General features: G+C 34.7%; 1 protein-coding gene across 1 annotated transcript in view; it reads right to left on the minus strand.

Moving 5' to 3' along the window:
- LOC107588461 (rho GTPase-activating protein 19-like) overlaps positions 1–20696 on the minus strand; it is a 24673-nt gene extending 3977 nt beyond the window's left edge. The window contains exons 1-9 of the mRNA XM_016276564.1: positions 20626–20696; positions 17284–17534; positions 15811–15891; positions 12980–13189; positions 11514–11740; positions 10160–10246; positions 9131–9196; positions 8890–9054; positions 7597–7695 (exon numbers count right to left, since the gene is read on the minus strand). Of these exons, the coding sequence (XP_016132050.1) occupies positions 7597–7695; positions 8890–9054; positions 9131–9196; positions 10160–10246; positions 11514–11740; positions 12980–13189; positions 15811–15891; positions 17284–17534; positions 20626–20669 (1230 nt within the window). The 5' untranslated portion in view covers positions 20670–20696. The remainder of the gene's footprint in view (positions 1–7596; positions 7696–8889; positions 9055–9130; positions 9197–10159; positions 10247–11513; positions 11741–12979; positions 13190–15810; positions 15892–17283; positions 17535–20625) is intronic.
- Between the last annotated feature and the right edge of the window lie 646 nt (positions 20697–21342).

Here is a 21342-nt window from a genome sequence, read left to right on the forward strand (position 1 = left end):
TGAGTGCTACCAGCATTGCTGCAGAGGTTGAAGGGGTGGGGGGGGGTCAACCTGTCAGTGCTCAGACCATATGCCACACACTGCATCAAACTGGTCTGCATGGATGTCGTCCCAGAAGGAAGCTTCTTCTAAAGATGATGCACAAGAAAGCCCGCAAACAGTTTGCTGAAGACAAGCAGACTAAGGACATGGATTACTGGAACCATGTCCTGTGATGATAACGACCCCAAACACACCTCCAAGACGACCACTACCTTGCTAAAGAAGCTGAAGGTAAATGTGATGGATTGGCCAAGCATGTCTCCAGATCTAAACCCTATTGAGCATCTCAAGGTCTCTAACATCCACCAGCTCCGTGATGTCGTCATGGAGGAGTGGAAGAGGACTCCAGTGGCAACCTGTGAAGCTCTGGTGAACTCCATGCCCAAGAGGGTTAAGGCAGTGCTGGAAAATAATGGTGGCCACACAAAATATTGACACTTTGGGCCCAATTTGGACATTTTCACTTAGGGGTGTACTCACTTTTGTGGCCAGCGGTTTAGACATTAATGGCTGTGTGTTGAGTTATTTTGAGAGGACAGCAAATTTACACTGTTATACAAGCTGTACACTCACTACTTTACATTGTAGCAAAGTGTCATTTCTTCAGTGTTTCACATGAAAATATATAATAAAATATTAACAAAAATGTGAGGGGTGTACTGACTTCTGTGAGATACTATATATATGAAAGTCTTCATTTTGTTTTTCTTCAGCCATTCAGAGGTGGACTTGCTGGTGTGTTTTGGATCATTGTCCTGCTGCAGAACCCAAGTTCGCTTCAGCTTGAGGTCAAGAAACAGATGGCCGGACATTCTCCTTCAGGATTTTTTGGTAAACAGCAGAATTCATGGTTCCCTTTATTACAGCAAGTCTGCCAGGTCCTGAAGCAGCAAAACAGCCCCAGACCATCACACTACCACCACCATATTTTACTGTTGGTATGATGTTCTTTTTCTGAAATGCAGTGTTACTTTTACGCCAGACGTAATGGGACACACACCTTCCAAAAAGTTAAACTTTTGTCTCGTCAGTCCACAGAGTATTTTCCCAAAAGTCTTGGGGATCATCAAGATGTTTTCTGGCAAAACTGAGACAAACCTTTATGCTCTTTTTGCTCAGCAGCAGTTTTCGTCTTGGAACTCTGCCATGCAGACCATTTTTGCCCAGTCTCTTTCTTATGGTGGAGTCATGAACATTGACCTTAACTGAGGCAAGTGAGGCCTGCAGTTCTTTGGATGTTGTTGTGGGGTCTTTTGTGACCTCTTGGATGAGTCGTCGCTGTGCTCTTGGGGTAATTTTGGTCAGCCGGCCACTCCTGGGAAGGTTCTACACTGTTCCATATTTTTGCCATTTGTGAATAATGGCTCTCACTGTGGTTCGCTGGAGTCCCAATGCTTTAAAAATGGCTTTATAACCATTTCCAGACTGATAGACCTCAATTACTTTCTTTCTCATTTGTTTCTGAATTTCTTTGGATCTCGGCATGATGTCTAGCTTTTGAGGATCTTTTGGTCTACTTCACTTTGTCAGGCAGGTCCTATTTAAGAGATTTCTTGATTGCGAACAGGTGTGGCAGTAATCAGGCCTGGTTGTGGCTAGAGAAATTGAACTCAGGTGTGATAAACCACAGTTTTAACAGGGGGGCAAACACTTCTTCACACAGGGCCATGTAATTTTGGATTTTGTTTTCCCTTAATAATAAAAACATTCATTTAAAAACTGCATGTTGTGTTTACTTGTGTTATCTTTTACTAATATTTAAATTTGTTTGATGATCTGAAACATTAAAGTGTGACAAACAAAAAATCAGGAAGTCAGGAAGGGGGTCAACACTTTTTCACACTACTGTATGTGTATATATATATATATATATATATACAGACACACACATACACTTCTTTTAAATACTCGTGTTAAAAATCACTTACAGCAGAAATACTAGAGAAAAAAGATTGAGAACCACTGGTCTGAAATGAGCCCTCCCAATTTTCTTGCATGAAATTAATTGGATTTTAGCATCATACTCATATAAATTTACAGAAGGACTTTATGATTAATATATCATTTATAATTAATCAGAATTTCCTACACTATCCCTATTTTGTCTGAGTAAACAGTATGGGCATTTCTTCATTAGGGCGATAGGGCAACACACCACCAAAGTGTGAAAGGGAGTTTTTTTTTTCTATCACATTAAACCAAAGTGTTACGCTAGTTTTCACTGTTCACTGTTTGTTCTGCCTCTGGATATATAGTCTAATCAGCGTCAAGTCACGTTGTGGAGTGCTACCTCTTTTTGGGCGATTTCACTCCGGCCGAGAATCGCCCCGAGTGTTCTCATAGACTTCCATACAAAGATTTGTTTTTTTTTCGAACTGCAGGGACTGGAGTGCAATCTCTATGAGTTCTGGAAGGGCTAGCACTAACATGCTTTCATCATCATACGCAACCTTAACTTGTGCAGTGATTGGTGGGAACAAACATACCTCTATTAATTATCTTTAAGCTGAAGTCAGGACTAGTCTGTATGGGCTGTATAAAGCAAACCAGTATCTCACCAGTAAAGTTTTGATGGAAGATGACTGTAATGGAGGTAAAGACAATTACAGTGACATACAGGAGTCAGTGGATATTCTAATTTTCTCTTGATGCACTGACTCCAGCTTCAGTCCTCTCCTTGTGAAGCTCTCACAAGTGTTTGAATCGGCTTTGCTTGACAGCATTCTCAAGCTTGCGGTTATTCCTGTTGCTTGTGCACCTTTTCCTACCCATTTTCTTCCTTCCAGTCAACTTTGCATTTAATATGCTTTGATATAGCACTCTGTGAACAGCCACACCTTTCAGTAATGAGCTTCTGTGACTTACTCTCTTTGTGGAGGGTGTCAATGATCGTCTTCTGAACAATTGCCAAGTCAGCAGTCTTCCCCATTATTGTGGTTTCAAAGAACAAGAGATGGCCAGAATTTATACTGTAGGGATGGTCATTTAATGAAACTCAAATTTAAATATTCTAATATTTTGAGATACTGGATTTTTGACTTGACATGAGCTGTAAGCTCTAATCATCAAAATTAAAACAAAAAACATTTGAAATATTTTACTTTACATGTATTGAATCTAGAATATATGGAAGTTTCATTTTTTGAAATGTTACACAAACAAAACGATATTTTCACGATATTCAATTTTTTTTAAGATGCATCTGTATATGTATGTGACCCTGAACCACACAACCAGTCATAAGAGTAAATCATCTGGAAGCTGAATAAATAAGCTTTCCATTGATGTATGGTTTGTTATGATAGGACAATATTTGTCCGAGATACAACTATTTGAAAATCTGAGGGAGCAAAAAAAAAATCTAAATATTGAGAAAATCGCCTTTAAAGTTGTCCAAATGAAGTTCTTAGCAATGCATATTACTAATCAAAAATTAAGTTTTGATATATTAACCGTAAGACATTTACAAAATATCTTCATGGAACATGATCTTTACTTAATATCCTAATGATTTTTTGGCATAAAAGAAAAATCTATCATTTTGACCCATACAATGTATTGTTGGCTATTGCTACAAATATACCCCAGCGACTTAAGACTGCTTTTGTGCTGCAGTGGTTTGCTGGGCTGCGGCTGATTTCATGCGCGAGGTAAGCTGTCCCAGAAGCGCTCGCCCAAGAGGAAAAATGCGCTACTGCCGTCAGATCTCGATTGCCGAAAATCACATTGTGTTTGATGCAAAACCAACTCGACTAAATCAAAAGAAAAAAAAACACTGTAACTGTATATTTGTTTTCTCAAGCAAAGCCAATTTTAAAAGTCCACTGAAAACATATCTTCTTACATTTTTGGTCATACACAACGTTGAAGATATACGTTATTGCCTACGCGGTACATTTAAAAAAAGTTTATAAAAACGTGTGATATATAAATTTTAATATCAACAAACATCATATTGTTCCCTTTGTTTTGTGTATGCTCCTGTCGCTTACAGTCAGTTAAAGTCCTTCTCTGATTGTATTATTGTTTGCAACGTTACTTTGCAATATTTTTTGGTATTTTGCATGGTCTGTTATTGGAGTAGTGTCACCCGGGTGGGAGTCCTATTCTCTGGGAATAAAAAAAATAATTTAGCAGATGCAGAGAACCCATATATACACGTATATATAATCAAAACATCTATATAACAGAGAAGGGTCTTTTAAACTACACTTTTATAAACATTTTTAAAGAGGCTTAGTGTCTTTTTGCATGGTTTGATAAAAGCATAAATCAACATTGTATTCATAAAGTTAGGCTACTAGTTCATTCAATAGTACTAGACTGGCCATGTTTACTTGCAACGACTAAACAGAGCCAATAAGACATTTTTGAAGGCAATTTACTGTACTTTAAAAAACAATGACTTACGCTGTCCCTTTATCAAACTCTGAATATAAAACCACCTAATTACTATTAATGAGTTAAGTCTTCGACATAAACATTTCCTAAATTCGTCCCAAGTAATGCAAATAACAGATAATGAGCAGAACAGGTTAAAACGATGAAAATAGTCCCGATACTACATCACAAACTGGCGGGCTGCCAAAGCGATAACCCTCCATTTGTAGTCCAACTGTAAGTATAGGCGAATCTCTGCCAGACAAGGGAAATCTTTTTTTAATGACTTACAGTGCATTTGTGATTATTTCGTGACCAGATTCCCGTCAGCAGCGCGGAGGGATATCAGCTGTGCGGCAGCGCACTCTAGTGGACATCCGCGCAACACTACCATCAACTGCTGACCACCAACACAACAACCAGTCAGCACACAGATCAACACACGAGAAGCAGGTCAGCTGCTAAAAGATTTAATAAAAAATTGAAAAGCACAGAAGCGCTCGTTGTACTAAAGCAGATCAAGTACAAAAAATTGTTTAAAAAAAAAACACCTCCAGTTCTAATTACTGTAACATAAAAAAGGAAAATAGAACACTTAATTTCAAAACAAAATCAATGATTTCCCCAATTTGTTACATCACATCTTTTCCAACAGATAACAGCATCCCCAATCTCCACACACACACAATTACATAAAACATCCCAATTAATAACTGCACAGTGCTAATTACACGTTTGCAGATAGCACCCATATCTAAACTTGAACAATTTCAGGAATTTCTCTCTTCTTCTTAGCTTAAACACTTCAGCAATTGCTGATTACTGTGAAAACGTATTTGAATTTGTGTATTGCAAAGTCCACCATTAACATGCCATTTTACACCTGAAAGCTCGCATGCTTATTTACTGCGGTGAAAGACGCTTTATTGAATACTTCCAGTTTTTCAACAAGTTAACCACCCGCCCCCCTTTTTCAACATTGCAGGCTCAAAATATAGATTTACAAAGGCTACATTTGAGTCCAGGCATTAAAACGGGAGAAGAAAAGGGGAAAAGCAAATCATCAGTCGAGAGGAGAGCGCTTGTGACTGAACACATCTGAAAGAGCTATATATATATATATATATATATATATATATATATATATAGGTTTAATTTTATAGCCTGGAGCAGTGGTTCTCAAACTGGGGTACGTGAAGTGACGGAGGGGGTACGCCAACAAAATGCTGAGCTTTGACATTCATTTAATTCTTCCCAGCAAAATGCCACTTCTAGTATAAAAACAGGAAAATGGGAGTGCTGCAAACACTCGTTTATTGAATAATTACTTACTCTCGAATGAATATTAATTATAAATACTGTGATTTAGAGAGATGTGACCCGTCTAATTGAGGAGAACATGATATTAACTGAGAAGTTTTTGTTTGCTGACCAAAAGACAGAACATCAATTAATTCAGTGGTAAGAAATGAATGTAACGTTATCCTAGTTAGAGTCAATATTATTTTGTCAGATATTTTGTTGAAGTCATTGTTATTTGGTGCTTAAGAAACGTAATATGTGGGTTATTATATGGTACATGGTAGTTATAATAAAGAGATCTTACATATTAACGGATTATTCAATCTCATTTAATGCTCCTTATGATGTTTAAATGTGCTCGGATTATACTTAATAATTAAAAATAGTTTGAAACAAGACAAGGTTTAGTACTGATTATTGAGGTCCATATCCGTCCGTCTATGGCTCTTATACTCTACGGGACACGGGAGCACTGGATGATTACTGACGTACAGCAGCGGTATATCGGACCGTGCTACCGCGACTGTCACGAGTGGTTCGGACGGTGTTTAGTGTCTAGCAGCAGCGAGTGCTGGAAGAGTTCCATGTTAAAGCGCACGCAAAGCTGCGCTTTAACATGATGATCTGAATCAGGTGTTCATTTTTGTGAAGCGCTCCTGCTCAAGACCGAGACAGCAGAAAGCGTATCCTGTTTGTTTTCTAAAAAAGCACAACGTATGCTGATATTGTGAGTGCACACAAATAAAAGTAGACCCTTAACAGTCCCGAATGATGTATTACTCTTACCTTTATGAGCAAAAATGACTGGTTGTTTCCACTGTTATAAGAAAATGCAAGTGATCGTACTGGCGACTCCATGTCCTGCAAGGCGCGCTTTAGCTTCTCTGCACAAACGATTGGATACGCTCCTAATAGCACACATTCGTCTAGTTAACCATTTAAGCTAACATTGTTTTTTCAAGCATTTTATATAGGCCTATAGATTTTATTTTAGTCAAGTGGTGATGATTTGAGAAGGCTAAATTGATCAAACATAGGCTATGATTAATTCACTGTCTGCCACTGGCCGTTACTTAAAAAAAACAAACAAACTTGAATTTAACAAACAAAAAAACATTTTCCAAACATATTTCTAAATTAACGTAATAAAGAAACGAAAATATATATATAACCACTTTTGCCATTAAAAACGAAACTGAACTATTTTAATGGCTACAAACACTTTGGATGTGACTGCACACCGCCTCTGGAGAGCGCGAGTACTGAATGGCTTAAAAAGACGGGCAAATAAATAATACGGTTTGATTATTTACTCATCAAACCTACATGCTATAAAGCCATTGAATAAATGTGTGAATATCTATCATTTTAAAGTCAAAAGCTGCGGGAATGAGTAAAACTATGCGATATAGCCTATGCGCAATCCCGCACCGAAATTCAGGACCTGATTAAACACAATTCTATTATACAGAGTTTTGTGAAATAGATTTCAATGACTTTTCCAAAACTTTCTGGGTTTATTTATTTTTCCAAAACTTTTCCAGGCCTGGAAATTGGTGTTTTAAAATTCCATGACTTTTCCAGGTTTTTCATGACCGTACGAACCCTGAGGAGAACATTCTGGGAACCTTCAGAGAACGTAAACAGAACATTCCCTTTAGGCTAGGAGAACGTTCCGAGAACGTTCTATTTACGTTAAGAAAACTTTCCTGGCTAACCAAAAGGGAACGTTCTGGGAACCAAAAGTTGTTAGCTGGGTGAACTGTTCGACTGAACTAAAGGACCCACAGCTGCACTCGGAGAGATGCCTTTAATAACTTCTGTGAACGTCGTGGGTGTGGTTTGATTAAAGCAGAGATAGAGAGATCTGACCTTGATGAGTCCGCCGAAGGAGCGCGAGCGCGTGTGTTTTTTACTGGTCGGAGTCGTGCTCTCGCTCACAGGAGTGCTGGGACTCGACTGCTTGCCGAGCTGAAAACATCAACAACCACACAAGAATTACTGCAAAAAACAGATGCGAGAATAACTGAATGAAAGTGCCACTTTCTAAATACAATTTGTTTTAAATGAATCACAAAATAAATAGCAAAAACGCTGTAAACATTTAAAAAAAAAAAGAGATCTGCTGCCTTTAGTATCATATTATTATGTTAATAAAGCATATTGCAATAGTCTCAAAAGCAAGTTATGAATAATCACTCTAATTACAGCTAAAATAGCATGTAGTGTATTATTGTAGTGTCAATAATACTACTAATAATTCTATATTAATAATATATATATATATATATATATATATACTGTACATAGGCCTGTCACGATAACACCTTTTTGTTGTGCGATATATTTCCCCAGAAATAATTGCGATAAGCGATATTATTGTCATTTTAAAGACCATTTTATGCCACTGAATATATAATCATAATGTAACAGCATAATAATGCAGAAAGGCCTATACACTTCCAAATGACAACAAACTTTTAATTTTTAAGAATATTTAGATCATGGAAATTAAGTATCAAAATATTAGATACCTTAAAAAAACCTGAATAAATAAATAAACATTTTTTAAACAAAAAGTGCAAAGTAGAAAAAAAGAAAAATGCACACAGAACTTGTATGGAGATTTTTCCATCTACAGATTTTTTCTAGACCTTCTTTTCTCTGTAAATGAAGGGTGCACACTATTGCTGAAAAACACAAATAAGAAAAAGCCAACTAAAGGGCTTATATATAATATAACAATAATAATACACACAATTTATTTTGTTGTGTTAAAAACAAAATGCTTGTAAAAATGTCATAAGTTAATATAATAAAAAAGTTATGATATGGTTATGATTATAATAATACTCATCGCAGTAGTGTCATTAATAGTAAGAAAAGGATGCATGATTTTTGATTTTTTTTGTTTTCAATAATGACAAAATAACTATAGGGAAAATTAAAGCTAACAAAATTGTAAAAATAACACTAATATATTATATGTAAAAAAAAAAATAATGATGATAATAATAATAAACAGATTTTTATTTTATTTAAATTAAACTATTGGTGAAAATGTAGGAAAACAACATCAATGGTCTGCTGCTATTAACACTAACAATAACAGGATTTACGTTTACACCGACTGAACTCATGAAGCGGCACGCAATGTGCGGTCACCTGTCGGATGAGTTTTTTCTTCTTGGCAGAGTTTGGCATGTGATCGGTGACGTGTCGACAGAGCTCTCTGAGCGCCTCTTCTGTGTGACTGTCCACTGGCGCTGCGCTCCTCTTACATGCCGACGCGAACGGAGAACCTCCGACCGACAGCAGCTCCAGATCATCCTGACAGCACACACAAGAGCATCAGCACGCTCAAGAACAAGCCCATCCGTGAAGAATGAGCACAGACGCCACAAACCTTGGAGTGGATCAGTCTGGTGTTCGCGAACTGAAGTCTGGCATGTTCCCTCAGATACGCCGGCGCCTTCGCAAGAGAGAAAACAGATGTCACTTGTGCTGCTATTGCTAACTAAAACTATTACAAATCACTTCTGTTGCCTGAAATAAATAAATAAAAATTCAACCTGAAATGACAATGGAAATTAGAAATGTGTCCTTGGAAAATAACTGAAATATGTTTAAGTTGAAGAACTAAAACTACTCAAATAAAATACTGCTGAAATAAAAACAAAGCTAAATACAAATAAAACAACTTATACAAAAAGACTAAAGCACATACTAAAATGACTCAAACTAAAGCTGAAATAAAAATAAATTCAAGTTAAACAGATTTTTTTTAACTCAAAAAAATTACAAAAAGCAATGCTAGAAATGTTTCTTTGGCAAGTAACTGAAATAAATAGCATTGAAGTTGAAGTACTACAATTACTAAACCTAAAGCTGGAATAAAAATAAAGCTAAACAGAAATATTACAAAAATGACAAAAGCACATACAACTAGAAATGTTTTCTTGGGAAGTAATTGAAAAAATGTTTAAGTACTAAAATTACTAAAACTAAAGCTGAAATAATAATAAATTACTTTTTATAATTTTAATTATAACCAAATATTAATATATATATAGAGAGAGAGAGAGAGAGAGAGAGAGAGAGAGAGAGAGAGAGAAATTTCCTTGGCAACTATCTGAATTTTTTTTTAAGTTGATCTACTAACATTACTGAAATGAAATAAATGTAAAAAATAATAAAGATATATGAAATTGTTAAATATTTTTGTGCATATATATATATATATATATAGAAAAATGAAAATATAGAAATGAAGGCTAATTTAAAATATTAATAAATACTATAAAAGCTTATATATATGCTACTAAAAGAACGCGGTGACATGTTACTATGATGTTATTTTCCATCCCATCAGTTATGTGAAAATAAATGCAAAATAAAAAAGCTGCATTTGTAGAAGGTGTGGTGGGAAAAGTACCCGAAAGATCTTCTGGGAGTGTTTGATGAGAAACGCCATGCTGCTGTTCAGTTTCTTCAGGTTCTCCTGAAGGTCACTGGCATTCATCTGAAGAAAGCAGCACATCACACGAGACAAATGATGCCTGAACCAGAGGTATTACAACTAACTAAAACTAAAACCATAAAAAACATGATTTCCATTACTGGAAATGTACCTAAATTAGCTTTTATTTCAGCTAGTTAAAAGTTAGTTCAGCTACATTTTGTATTGTCATTTAGCTTTAGGGATGCACCGAATCTTCGGCAACCGAAATTAATAATAATTATTAGAATAAGCGAAAAGACCGAATAAATTGTACCGAACAATAACGTGACGCGATCAAATAGAGGCAGGCACTAATGCAGCAAACATGTCGGCATTTAAAACTGTCGGAGAAAGACGTAAAAATCATCACAAGCACTGACAGCGAGAGACCGTTTAGCGCTGCATCTCATGTCTCTGATGAGAAGAGGAAGGGTGATTGTTGCTGGTTACTGTATGATGATTGAAATCATGAAATGGCCTCAAACGATTACAGAACGTTATGTAACATGTATTCTGAGCGCTATCTGCTTATAGTCAGGGTTCAAAGTCCAAAGCGCGAGGAAAATCTGCGCTGAAACAGTGTTGCTCGTCAGTCACATTTTTATGAATTTTTTCAATAAAATAAAAAAAGAAGATAATAGTAATTGAAATAGCTACATTTATTATAACATTCACAAATAGTGTTCAAATTAGGATCTGTAATATTTTCTAATGTTTTAAAAGAAGTCTCTTCTCAGCAAGGCTGCATTTATTTGTACAGTAAAAAAAAAAAACATGCCTGATTCAAGAAGGGGGTCTGATGGCCAAAAATATTATATTACTAACTTATTAATTTTAAGTTAAATTGTGCTTTGTTGGTATAGTGTCTGCTAGAATGTTAAAAATGTTCAGTGTTAAGTAAATATTTTTGAATTTTTGTTTTGTAATGGATTTTTTCTTTGAAAAGCAAGACAAAACAGTAAAAAGCACATTTTATGCAATGGTGAAAAAAATGGGCAAAATACATGGGGAAAAAACGCGAAAAACCGTGTTCTGTATTCGGCCCAGTGTTTCATTTTGTTCGGTTTCGGACAAGAATTTTAATTCCAGTGCATCCCTATTTAGCTTAACTTGATGTATATAACTAAAACTGAAATAAAAATGAGTAAAAGTGAAACAAAGACAAAATCGCGCAGAAATACTAAAACTACAATGAAAACCGAAAATCTAAAAACAAAACCGATTAGTAAAAAACAATCCTATTATCTGAAAGACACAAAAACAACGTGAAAAGAAAGCAGCGGCGTACGTTCTTGGGCCAGATGACGTGCGGAGCGAACATGAGCGCGAGGTTGTGCGCGGACATCTTGTTCTTGTCCTGCTGTTTGGCGGTGTGGTAGAGCAGGTCCAGCAGCAGCTTCAGCAGGGTTCGGCTAGCGGTGGGCAGCAGCATCAGCAGCAGCTGCAGCGCCTCGATCTGACGCTCCTTATCCGGCAGACTCGTCTTGTTGCCGTGATCGTCAAACAGGCTCAGCTCTGCGCACACGCAGACGGACAGTGATTACGAGCAGTGTTCATTTCGTTGACCAATAATTTGTCATCATTTTTGAAAATGAGATTTTGAATGACAAAAACTATGATGAAAATTAGGGCTGTGCGATATTGAAAAAAAATGCGATACGTGATACCTTGTTAAAAAATGCGATATTCGATATGCGATACGATATTGCTTAAAGTGTGAAAAATCCATTTAAATGATATTTTAAAATATTTAACAATTAAAATGATAGAACCAATTTGTTTCACATTCATTCTTGGAAAAGAAAGAATCACTACAACTTCTGAAAGTGACCAGCAGTGTTTTAGCAGTACATAAAAAGTAAAGTCACAAATCAGAAAATGTCATTTTAACATCAATGTGAATGACAAATTTTGTTTTATATCATTGTGACTTTGCCTTCCATACACTTTAAGTACTTCTTCATACGCCACAGCAAAAACTATAGTCTGAGAAAGTTCAAACATGATTAAAGGCAAGTGAACAGTCGGTAAAAAAAAAAGAAAGAAAAAGGGGGAAAGAAAGAACAAATACACAATTTAACAGCATAGATCAAATAAACAGTAGTATTCAGGTACAGAAATGTAATAATTAAGTGTAAAATAACACTGCATTGTGTTCACTGTATGAATTAAATTTAGATTAATCTTTGTTATAGCTGTTTTGTTGTTTGATTAACATTAGTGACATATTCAGCAGCATGTATTTATAGGCTGCTGTCCCTTTAAATCCGACTGCACGGATCCAGTATAACGATACAAGAAAATCACTCACTGCTCTTGCCGGAATCACTAGTAGCCCTAATAAAGATTAATCTAAATTTATGTAAATAAATATGCCTGCTTGAAAGAAAGAATGAAGAAAGTGGTAGAAAAAGTTGTTATAAAGAATGCATAATTAGCCTATTTGTATTTCATTAAAAAGAAGACCATGTTCTTGTTTCTTTATGAGAAGTGGTTTCATTTATTTTTAATATAAAAGTTGCGTGTCACAGCAGTTAAATCTGTGGCTATCGTGATAAAACCTTACTTTCAAACCTATACAATAAGTTTGGTCGTTTTAGAGAAACGCTTAATAACATTTTTCTGCATTACACTGTAAATAAACCTACTAATAATAATTAACTGCTGTAGATTTAGTCGACTAAAACAAATCAGATGACTAAAACTAAATGGCATTTTAGTCAAAAGACTAAATGAAAACTTGCTCTGCCGGACCTGTGATCTTCAGGTGAGCGTGCAGGTGCCGCTGGGTCAGCAGGGGCTCGGGCAGCTCCCCCAGGAAGCTCTTGAGGAGCGTGGCCACATCGTTGGGATGGAAGTCACCGGAGGAGAAGTCGATGTCTGCGCCGCTGTTGAGCTGCTCTCTCAGCGTCTGCTGTCTCAGGCTGTTCCCAGGAACCCGAAACAGACCCTCCACATGCAGATCTGCAGGACAGCAACCAGCTCTTCACTCTTTACTTTGTTATTCATTACACAAACATTTTACAGTGGATGTTACAAAAGGCACGGTCACATTCAGTTTGGCAAAATCCAGTCATTTTAATAGAAATCCAGGCAGTCAGGAAATTCGATATTTGAGTTGATATTAAGAATAATATTTATCACAATAATGTCAAAAACAACGACAGTAACAAGCATGATTTTGTTTTTAAATAAATCACACACATAAATAATAATTATAATAAATAATATGAAATCTCACTAATTATAACAAAAATGTATGTAGTGTATTATCATACTGTTAATAATAATAATAATAATAATGGTATGATACACACATATATATATATATATGTTTTTTTCCCCCACCTAAATATAGCAAAAAATGTGTTGCATATTATCATACTGTTAATAGTAATGGAATGAAATACATTATTTTTTAAATAATCCCAAAATTATAGCAAAAATGTATGGTAATAGAATTTTTACCATAAAAAAAAAAATCACTTCAAGGGTCTGTTGTTTAAAAACAGGAAAACAATCAGTCAAGCTATCTCTTCATAGTTTACTTTGCATAAATCATTGTTATTATTTTTAAAACAGAAAAAGTATTGAAGTTTATAATGGTTGTTTAAAGGTGCAGCTACATCTGTTCAGCTAAATTTTGTAAGCAAAACATTTGAAAAAATGAAAAGACTTTAAAAAAAAGAAACTAAAAAAAAAAAAAACATCAGGTTTATTGTGTTCATCTGTAGGGCTGCAAAATTTGGCTTAAAATATTGTGATTATATATCAATATAAGTCAAGATAATTATTATAAAGATTATTATTATTACTAAATAAAGATATTAAATGGTTAATTCACCCAAAAATGAAAACTCTTGTCATTAATTACTCACCCTCGTGTCGTTCCAAACCCGTAAGACCTTCATTCATCTTCGGGACACAAATTAAGATATTTTTGATGAAATCTGACAGACATTTTTGGGTGAACTAACCCTTTAAACTAAGAATCGACTATTGTAACAAAACCATTTCATTATAAAAAAAATAAAAATAAAGTATTTAAGAATAAATATAAAAATGTGAATATAGTAGTAATAATAATACAAATTTTGTTTTATAGAGCACTTTTATTTATGGAAAATCTGGTGTGAATTTGCAATGTTGTGACTTTTTATGTGACTTTCAATGTGAGCTGTGCTTAGTTTAATGAACCTTTTTTGCCTGTAAAATTGCACCATTTTGTTAACATGACTGCACTTCAAGGGCCAGATTTACTAACAGCTTGCGCCAGTGCAAACAGTCTTTTTTTTTTAAATATATTTATTTTTGGTGTTTATGATAGACAGTAGAGAGCAGACAAGAAGCAAAGAGGGAGAGAAAGAGGGGGCAGAATCGAGAAAAGTCCTTGAGCCGGGATTCGAACTCGGGACGCCCGTAACGCAATGCAGTTATATGTCACCACACTGCCCACTAAGCTATCAGCACTGACTCGCAAACTGTCTTTTGGTGTTAAAATAGTCAGGTATAGGTAATAGTACATAGTCAGGATTTACTAAAGACACGCAGTGAAGAATTAGCGCTGAAAAGGCGTACGCCTGAACTTATGGAATATGCATTTCTAGGAGTTTCCCTTTCAGATGCAAAATTTATGGGAGGAGAGTATTCAAATGAATCACGCAACGCGTTTTACTAACATTTGCGCTCGTCAAATTACTGGTATTTGCAGCATTATTTATAGCCCCAAAAAAGCTATTTTGCACTTGAAATGGCTGCAATTATTGTTGCTCTGTGGATTTTTTCCACACGTATTCATTTATTTGGAATGCCAGAAGAACACATTATCCGAATCCGAACACATGCTTATGCTAATTTGTACCGTGCTTGCTAGACTGCGTTGGTCATTATGGAAATGAGATGTTGCGTCTGTATTTTTATTTAAATTTGCGTGTTGTCAGTAAATCACCAGCAGAAATGTCCACGCCCATCAACTCTGTTTTGGAACTACACTCTCGCGCTAATTTGCCCTGTTTAGTAAATCTGGCCCCAAGTGTCTAAATACTTTTGCGGGCCTCTGTATTTAATTACAGTCAGTAGGAGTCAATAGGTTATATATCTTCAAATTCACCTTCTCCAAATTCTGTTATACTGTGCTCACAAATGCATACTTGTATGTTGGATAACAGTTCAAAGCCCCTCAATTGCTCAGTGTATAAACACAGCTAAAGGTCTTATTCCCTACAAAGCCTTTTCTACCGCATTAAAGGACAAACCTTTCAGTTTCTATAAGATATGGTACCCTTTTCTCACTTATCTTGGTATGGAAGAAACACATTTACTAAAGTTAGGAATCCAGAATTTAGCATGGAAAGGTTGAAAGGCTACCCTATTGTATTGTATGTTCACGGTTATACTGTTTTTTTGTTTCTGGTTTTATTTATTTCTCTTTTTTTGTGAATAATAGTTTACGTTCATATCCATATCATTTGTTTATTTGTCTTGTTGAATTTGTATGTATTTGTAACTTGTATGGGTGTTTTGGATTTGTGAAAACCCTGCCAATATCAAAACCTGCAATAAAAAAAATCTAAATAAAAACTCACTTTTGCTGAGGTACACAATGAGTTGATATATCTGGGCTATTCCTTCCTCCGTGAGAGGCATGCCGAACACAACACATTTGTCTGGAAAACAAAACACGTAAACCAGTTAAGAATTAAACACATTTTTTCGATAATAATAGTGTGTGAATTTATTTTTTAACTAAATTACTCTTAGCTTTCTAAAGACTATGTTTCATTGACAGCCTTAGTTTATAATAAATACAGTTTTCATAAATATTTGCAAATAATACATTTGAATTCACTGTCAGTTTAATCTGAGTTCATTACAATTACAGAAGGATTTGGTGGAATAAATTAAACAATGAAATTATTAAATAAACCATTAAATATGGCAATAAATACATTTTGTAAATTGCAACTTGAAATATGTCTTTAAAATAACAAAGTTAAATATACCTTGAAGTAAAACGTAGCAGACAACATAAAACAACTTGTTTTATATATACTTATTGTATATAAAAGTCTATTATGAAAAATATTCATGCAAAAATACTATTTTTATATGATAAGGCATTTGTCACATCGTTTTTACACTACTATTCAAAAGTTTGGGGTGCGTAAGGTTTATTTTATGTTTTTAAAGGGTGTCTCTTCTGCTCACCAAGGCTTCATTAATTTTATAAAAAATACAGTAAAAATTGTGAAATATTATTAAAATGTAAAATAACTGTTTTCTATGTGAATATATTTTAAAATGTAATTTATTTCTGTGATCAAAGCTGTATTTTCAGCATTGCTCCAGTCTTCAGTGTCACATGATCCTTCAGAAATCATAATAATATGCTGATTTGATGCTCAAGAAACATTTCTGATATTATTCTTATCATCAATGTTGGAAACATTTGTGCTGCTCCATATTTTTGTGGGAATCCTGATATATTTTTCTTTCATGATTCTTTGATGAACACTACAGAGAGTTCAAAAGGACAGCCTTTCTTTGAAATAGTAATCTTCTGTAAAATGTATTTTTATTAAACTGAATTTATTTTATATTCACAACTGAATTCATTCTATATCAGTGCCTTCATTTCATTGGGACCCAAATACTGTTAGTCACACAAAGAAACCAATCAGGTCCTGACTTGTTTTGCCTCAGTTTTCACCCGTTACTGTTGACCGCAATGAATCTAGAGCCGGCCAGTCGATAGCAAAACCCTACGGCTGGAAACTAACTCGAACAGCAATCGCTTAACTTCCGAGAACTTCCCAAAACAGACGATGTAATTCTCACACTGAAGGTTATTCAATAGTTTTTGTCAATAGCGTCTGAAATCTTCCCACAGAAGAATCACCGGTGCCTGCACAAGAAGCTCAAAGGCATATCGACAACAGACTGGTGGTAAATTTGTAGGAAGCATGAGGAAGAATTAACGCCCACTGCAGGATGAAACAGAAACAGAATACATAGCTAGTCAATGGAAAATGGATACAATTAAAAAAAAACCTTCTGACCTTTGCGTTTGAGGAAGTTGAACGAGCGGAAGAAGCCTCCGGCTGCAGTGGCGTTGGGCGTCTTGGGCTCCTCGTCTAGTAGCTGTGAGAATTCGGCTCCTGGGAGGTCGATGAGTCGCGTGATGTTACTCAGCACCAGCTCGGTGAAGGCCTCGGGCTGCTCGTGACGCAGCTTCTCCACGAAGAAGTCAGGGTTGAAGATGATGGGCGTTTCTGACTCCTGACTGATCACCACATTGCACACCGTGCCCCTACAAACACACAGATATCATGGCATCATGCCGTTTTTATTGTTTATCTACCCATCAAATTAGGGCTGCACGATTATGACAAAAATCATAATTGTCGATTATTCCCTTGAAATTGTAATTGCGATTATTAATTACGATTATCACAATTTACTTTGAATGAGGTTTATACCATTGTTTGATGCAACTGCAGGCCGTATTTTTATATGAAAATAAACAAGCTGAAAACACTCTAACTGAAAAACCTTTAGTGCTTTTCTATAGTATTAAGCATCAAATGTCAACTATACATGGGATTGGTTTCTTCTTTAAATTATAAAAAAAAGTTAAAATATGAATGGTATTATAATGCTATACTAAAACTAAAACAATGGAAAAACCCTTAAGATAACATGTAGAAAGAAAAAAACATCTTAAGCGTGCAGAATAACAAAAGTGGACTTTGAACGATTAATTTCCGCTTTGAACGATTACGTAATTGTGGCATCCATAATTGTAATCACGATTAGAAATTCGATTAATTGTGCAGCCCTATATCAAATCATTCAAATAAACATGTCATTTTAACACACCTTGACTTAAATAAATCTGAACTTTTTCATTTTCTGAATAAAAATGAACTTTTATATTTTTTGAGGGGCATAAAGTAAACTGTACTTTCATCACAGTACAGAAAAATTATTAAAATAATTAAATTCTTGAAAAAACAAAAAACATGAAGTAATTTTGCATTATCTTTTCTTTTATTAACAAATATATATTTCAACAAAACTGCTTCACTTTCCATTAAAATCTTCGATTAATATAACTTGTCATGTGGTGAAATGTGTGAATCAAGGGCAATAAATCTCTTATAATATCCAATAATTCAAATAAACTAAGCCAAGGTTAGTTCAGGCTTAAAATGTCATGCGGTGCGACTCAAAAACATAATATTTATTAATTAATGATCTAATTCAAGATATTTGTGAAAAACATTTTCAAAGTTAAAAAAAAAGTTATTTATTTTTACTTTTTACTTGATGGTTACACCACATGACACCAAACCGAAACATTAGCAGAAGCTTTCATCCAAAGCGACTTACAAATGAGGACAATGGAAGCAATCAAAATCAACAAAAGAGCAATGATACGCAAGTGCTATAACAAGTCTCAGTTTTTTTTATTTAAATAAAAAGAAAACAGATAGAAAAAGAATAGAGCAAGCTAGTGTTAGAGGTCTTTTTTTGCTTTTGTTAATTGTATAATAAATAACAAGAAAACAAATAGATAGGATACAAAAAAGTTTAGAGAAGCTAGTGTTAGTTCTTTTTTTAAAGAAAACAAGCAGTTAGTAAATGAATTGAGTGCAGGTCTAACATTACATTTTACATTTATGTAAAATGGTATACATTTTTATACCATATGATACAAATACTACATTTGCGTGTAGATTTTTCCTTTTCTTTTGAAGGCCATAAACTGTAAATGTATGCATTTATTGTCATTTTATCCAGCAAAGACAGTTATGGAAGCCTTGAACGAAACAATCCGATTACTTACTAGATTATATACACGAAATATTACACTGTAAAAAAAAATCTGTAGTTTTTACAAAATAATTTTGGCAGCTGTGGTTGCCAGAATAAACAGTATAAAACTGTAATTTACAAACATGAAAATTTGAATGTAAACCAGTAAATTCAACAATGCACACTGCTATTAAAATCGGTTTTGTACCTTTAACTGACAACCACCATAATAATGCAGGTGGTAAAAGAGAAAGCCACATGAAGAATTAAAGCTCATCACAAGTAGCTTCGCCACAAGCAGAAGTATATACTAATATATAGAAGGCGCACAGAGTCATTCATGCAAACACAAAACACCATCATGGTAACACACATGATACTTAAATAATGCATTAAACTTTCATTAAACAACAGAAGATGTAACATAAAGCCCAAATATACATAACTAACAAAAACTATTAACAAAAACATGATTATTTAAACAAAATACTTTCAAATGTGGAGTGTCACGCAGGGAATTCTGGGAATATCAGTTTTTGACTGTAAATTATACATCGATTTGTTATTTTTACTTCTAAAAACTGATACTTTTAAAATTAACAGCATTTTACTGTAAAATTACATGAAATACCTGGTTAGATATTTTACAGTTTTTCCCTGTATATAGCACGGGAACTTACTGTTAACCTATTAACAGTTTTTTCCGTAGCGTTTTTACAAAATTTTACAGTTAAAATCACACTTATTTTTTACAGTGTAGGATATTTTTGCATGCTCATTTAATATAGCCAGCTCTCAACTTAATACAAAATAAACATTTCCCAGATAATATTATTAATAATTTGCTTCGTTTTCAGCGCAATTCTACGTGGATTTGGCAGAAAAGGTTAAATCTATAATGAAATTATTCAAGGAAACGCTGAAATTAAAATAAATAAATAAATGTACAATAAAATGCATGCAGAAATAAATAATATATAAAATGGTATACTAGATACTAGTATACTACATTTCTAATAACCTGGCATGTGTTTAAAACCGATTTTTCCTGTTCTTCTAAAGGCCAAAACCTGTAAATGAACACACAAATGGTCATTTTATCCAACAAAGACAGTGATGGAAGCCTTGAATGAAGAAAAGCGTGCTTAAAACTGCTGTAAAATCCCTTCTGAGCAAGTACAGAGCAGAAATGATTATGTATTATAAAGTATATTGAAAATGTCAAAACATCAAAGAATGAAACAATCCGATAATCGGTAATACCAAGGCAAGAAGCTTTCAGAACACAGCTGTCACCTGGTTTCACTCTTATTTTGGTGGCACTGAAGCACAGCTAGTACTCTGCTATTTACCATGCTCTGAAAGATTCACACATTGATTTCACCAAGGATTTCTCTAAAGAGTGCCCAGTATTACTATGGTAACTTACAGCGCGTTTATGCCCATTCAAAGCTACCACGACGTTTCTACCTCGCTGCTTCCACCCAACAACGTCTTCGCAGTTATTCAAAAGTGTAGATACTTCACTGTATTTTCAGACTATACCTGTTTGACTAACATTTTTGTAAATACAAATTCGTTACCTTCTGTCTCGTTTATTGACATCGGTGTCTTTCTCCGCGGCCATCTTTCATTTTCCGTTTGAATCCGCCGCTGCTGAGGCGTCAACCGCTGCTTAATCAGGATTGGACAGTGAAGGGGGAGTGGGCGGGGCTATGGAGCCAGGCGGGTTTTCCGAGTCCTGATTGGTCTATTCAAATGTTTCAGAGATACACAGATCAGATGTTGATGATTATATTAAAAAAGCGCCCCTTTAAATGTGTAATATTATTTTACATTTACACATTAGCATTTATTTTAGTTTCACTGTTGCTAAAGTGTTAACACTGAATGTTGTCTATATTTAGAAAATAACCGTAATGGCCAAATAAATATTAATCTATGATCAATGTGAATGTACTACTTTATATGAGGCATACATCTCTCTAAATGTATATTTAAAGTCTACAGATTGAATTAAAGTCAGGTGTGAAGTATAAGCATTGTGATTTTGCGTTTTTGAACATTTATAGAAAGGCAATCGACACTTTTGTGCATAGCAGTCACGAGTTTATTTGTTAACATAAAACAACAATGAATAAAATCAAACTGAAAAGTTTGACCAAGTTTAAACATCTTAGCAAACACATGGAAAATCCACATGGAATATGCATCATCTACTCAAAATGTTATGGTAGTCATGGTATATATACTACTGTTTTAAATATGCTGCAAAAATGCTGTTTTAAAAGTAGTCCAAT

The sequence above is a fragment of the Sinocyclocheilus grahami genome, unplaced genomic scaffold (assembly GCF_001515645.1).
Source record: "Sinocyclocheilus grahami isolate Dianchi unplaced genomic scaffold, SAMN03320097.WGS_v1.1 scaffold103.1, whole genome shotgun sequence".
In the NCBI taxonomy this organism is placed as follows: Eukaryota; Metazoa; Chordata; class Actinopteri; order Cypriniformes; family Cyprinidae; genus Sinocyclocheilus; species Sinocyclocheilus grahami.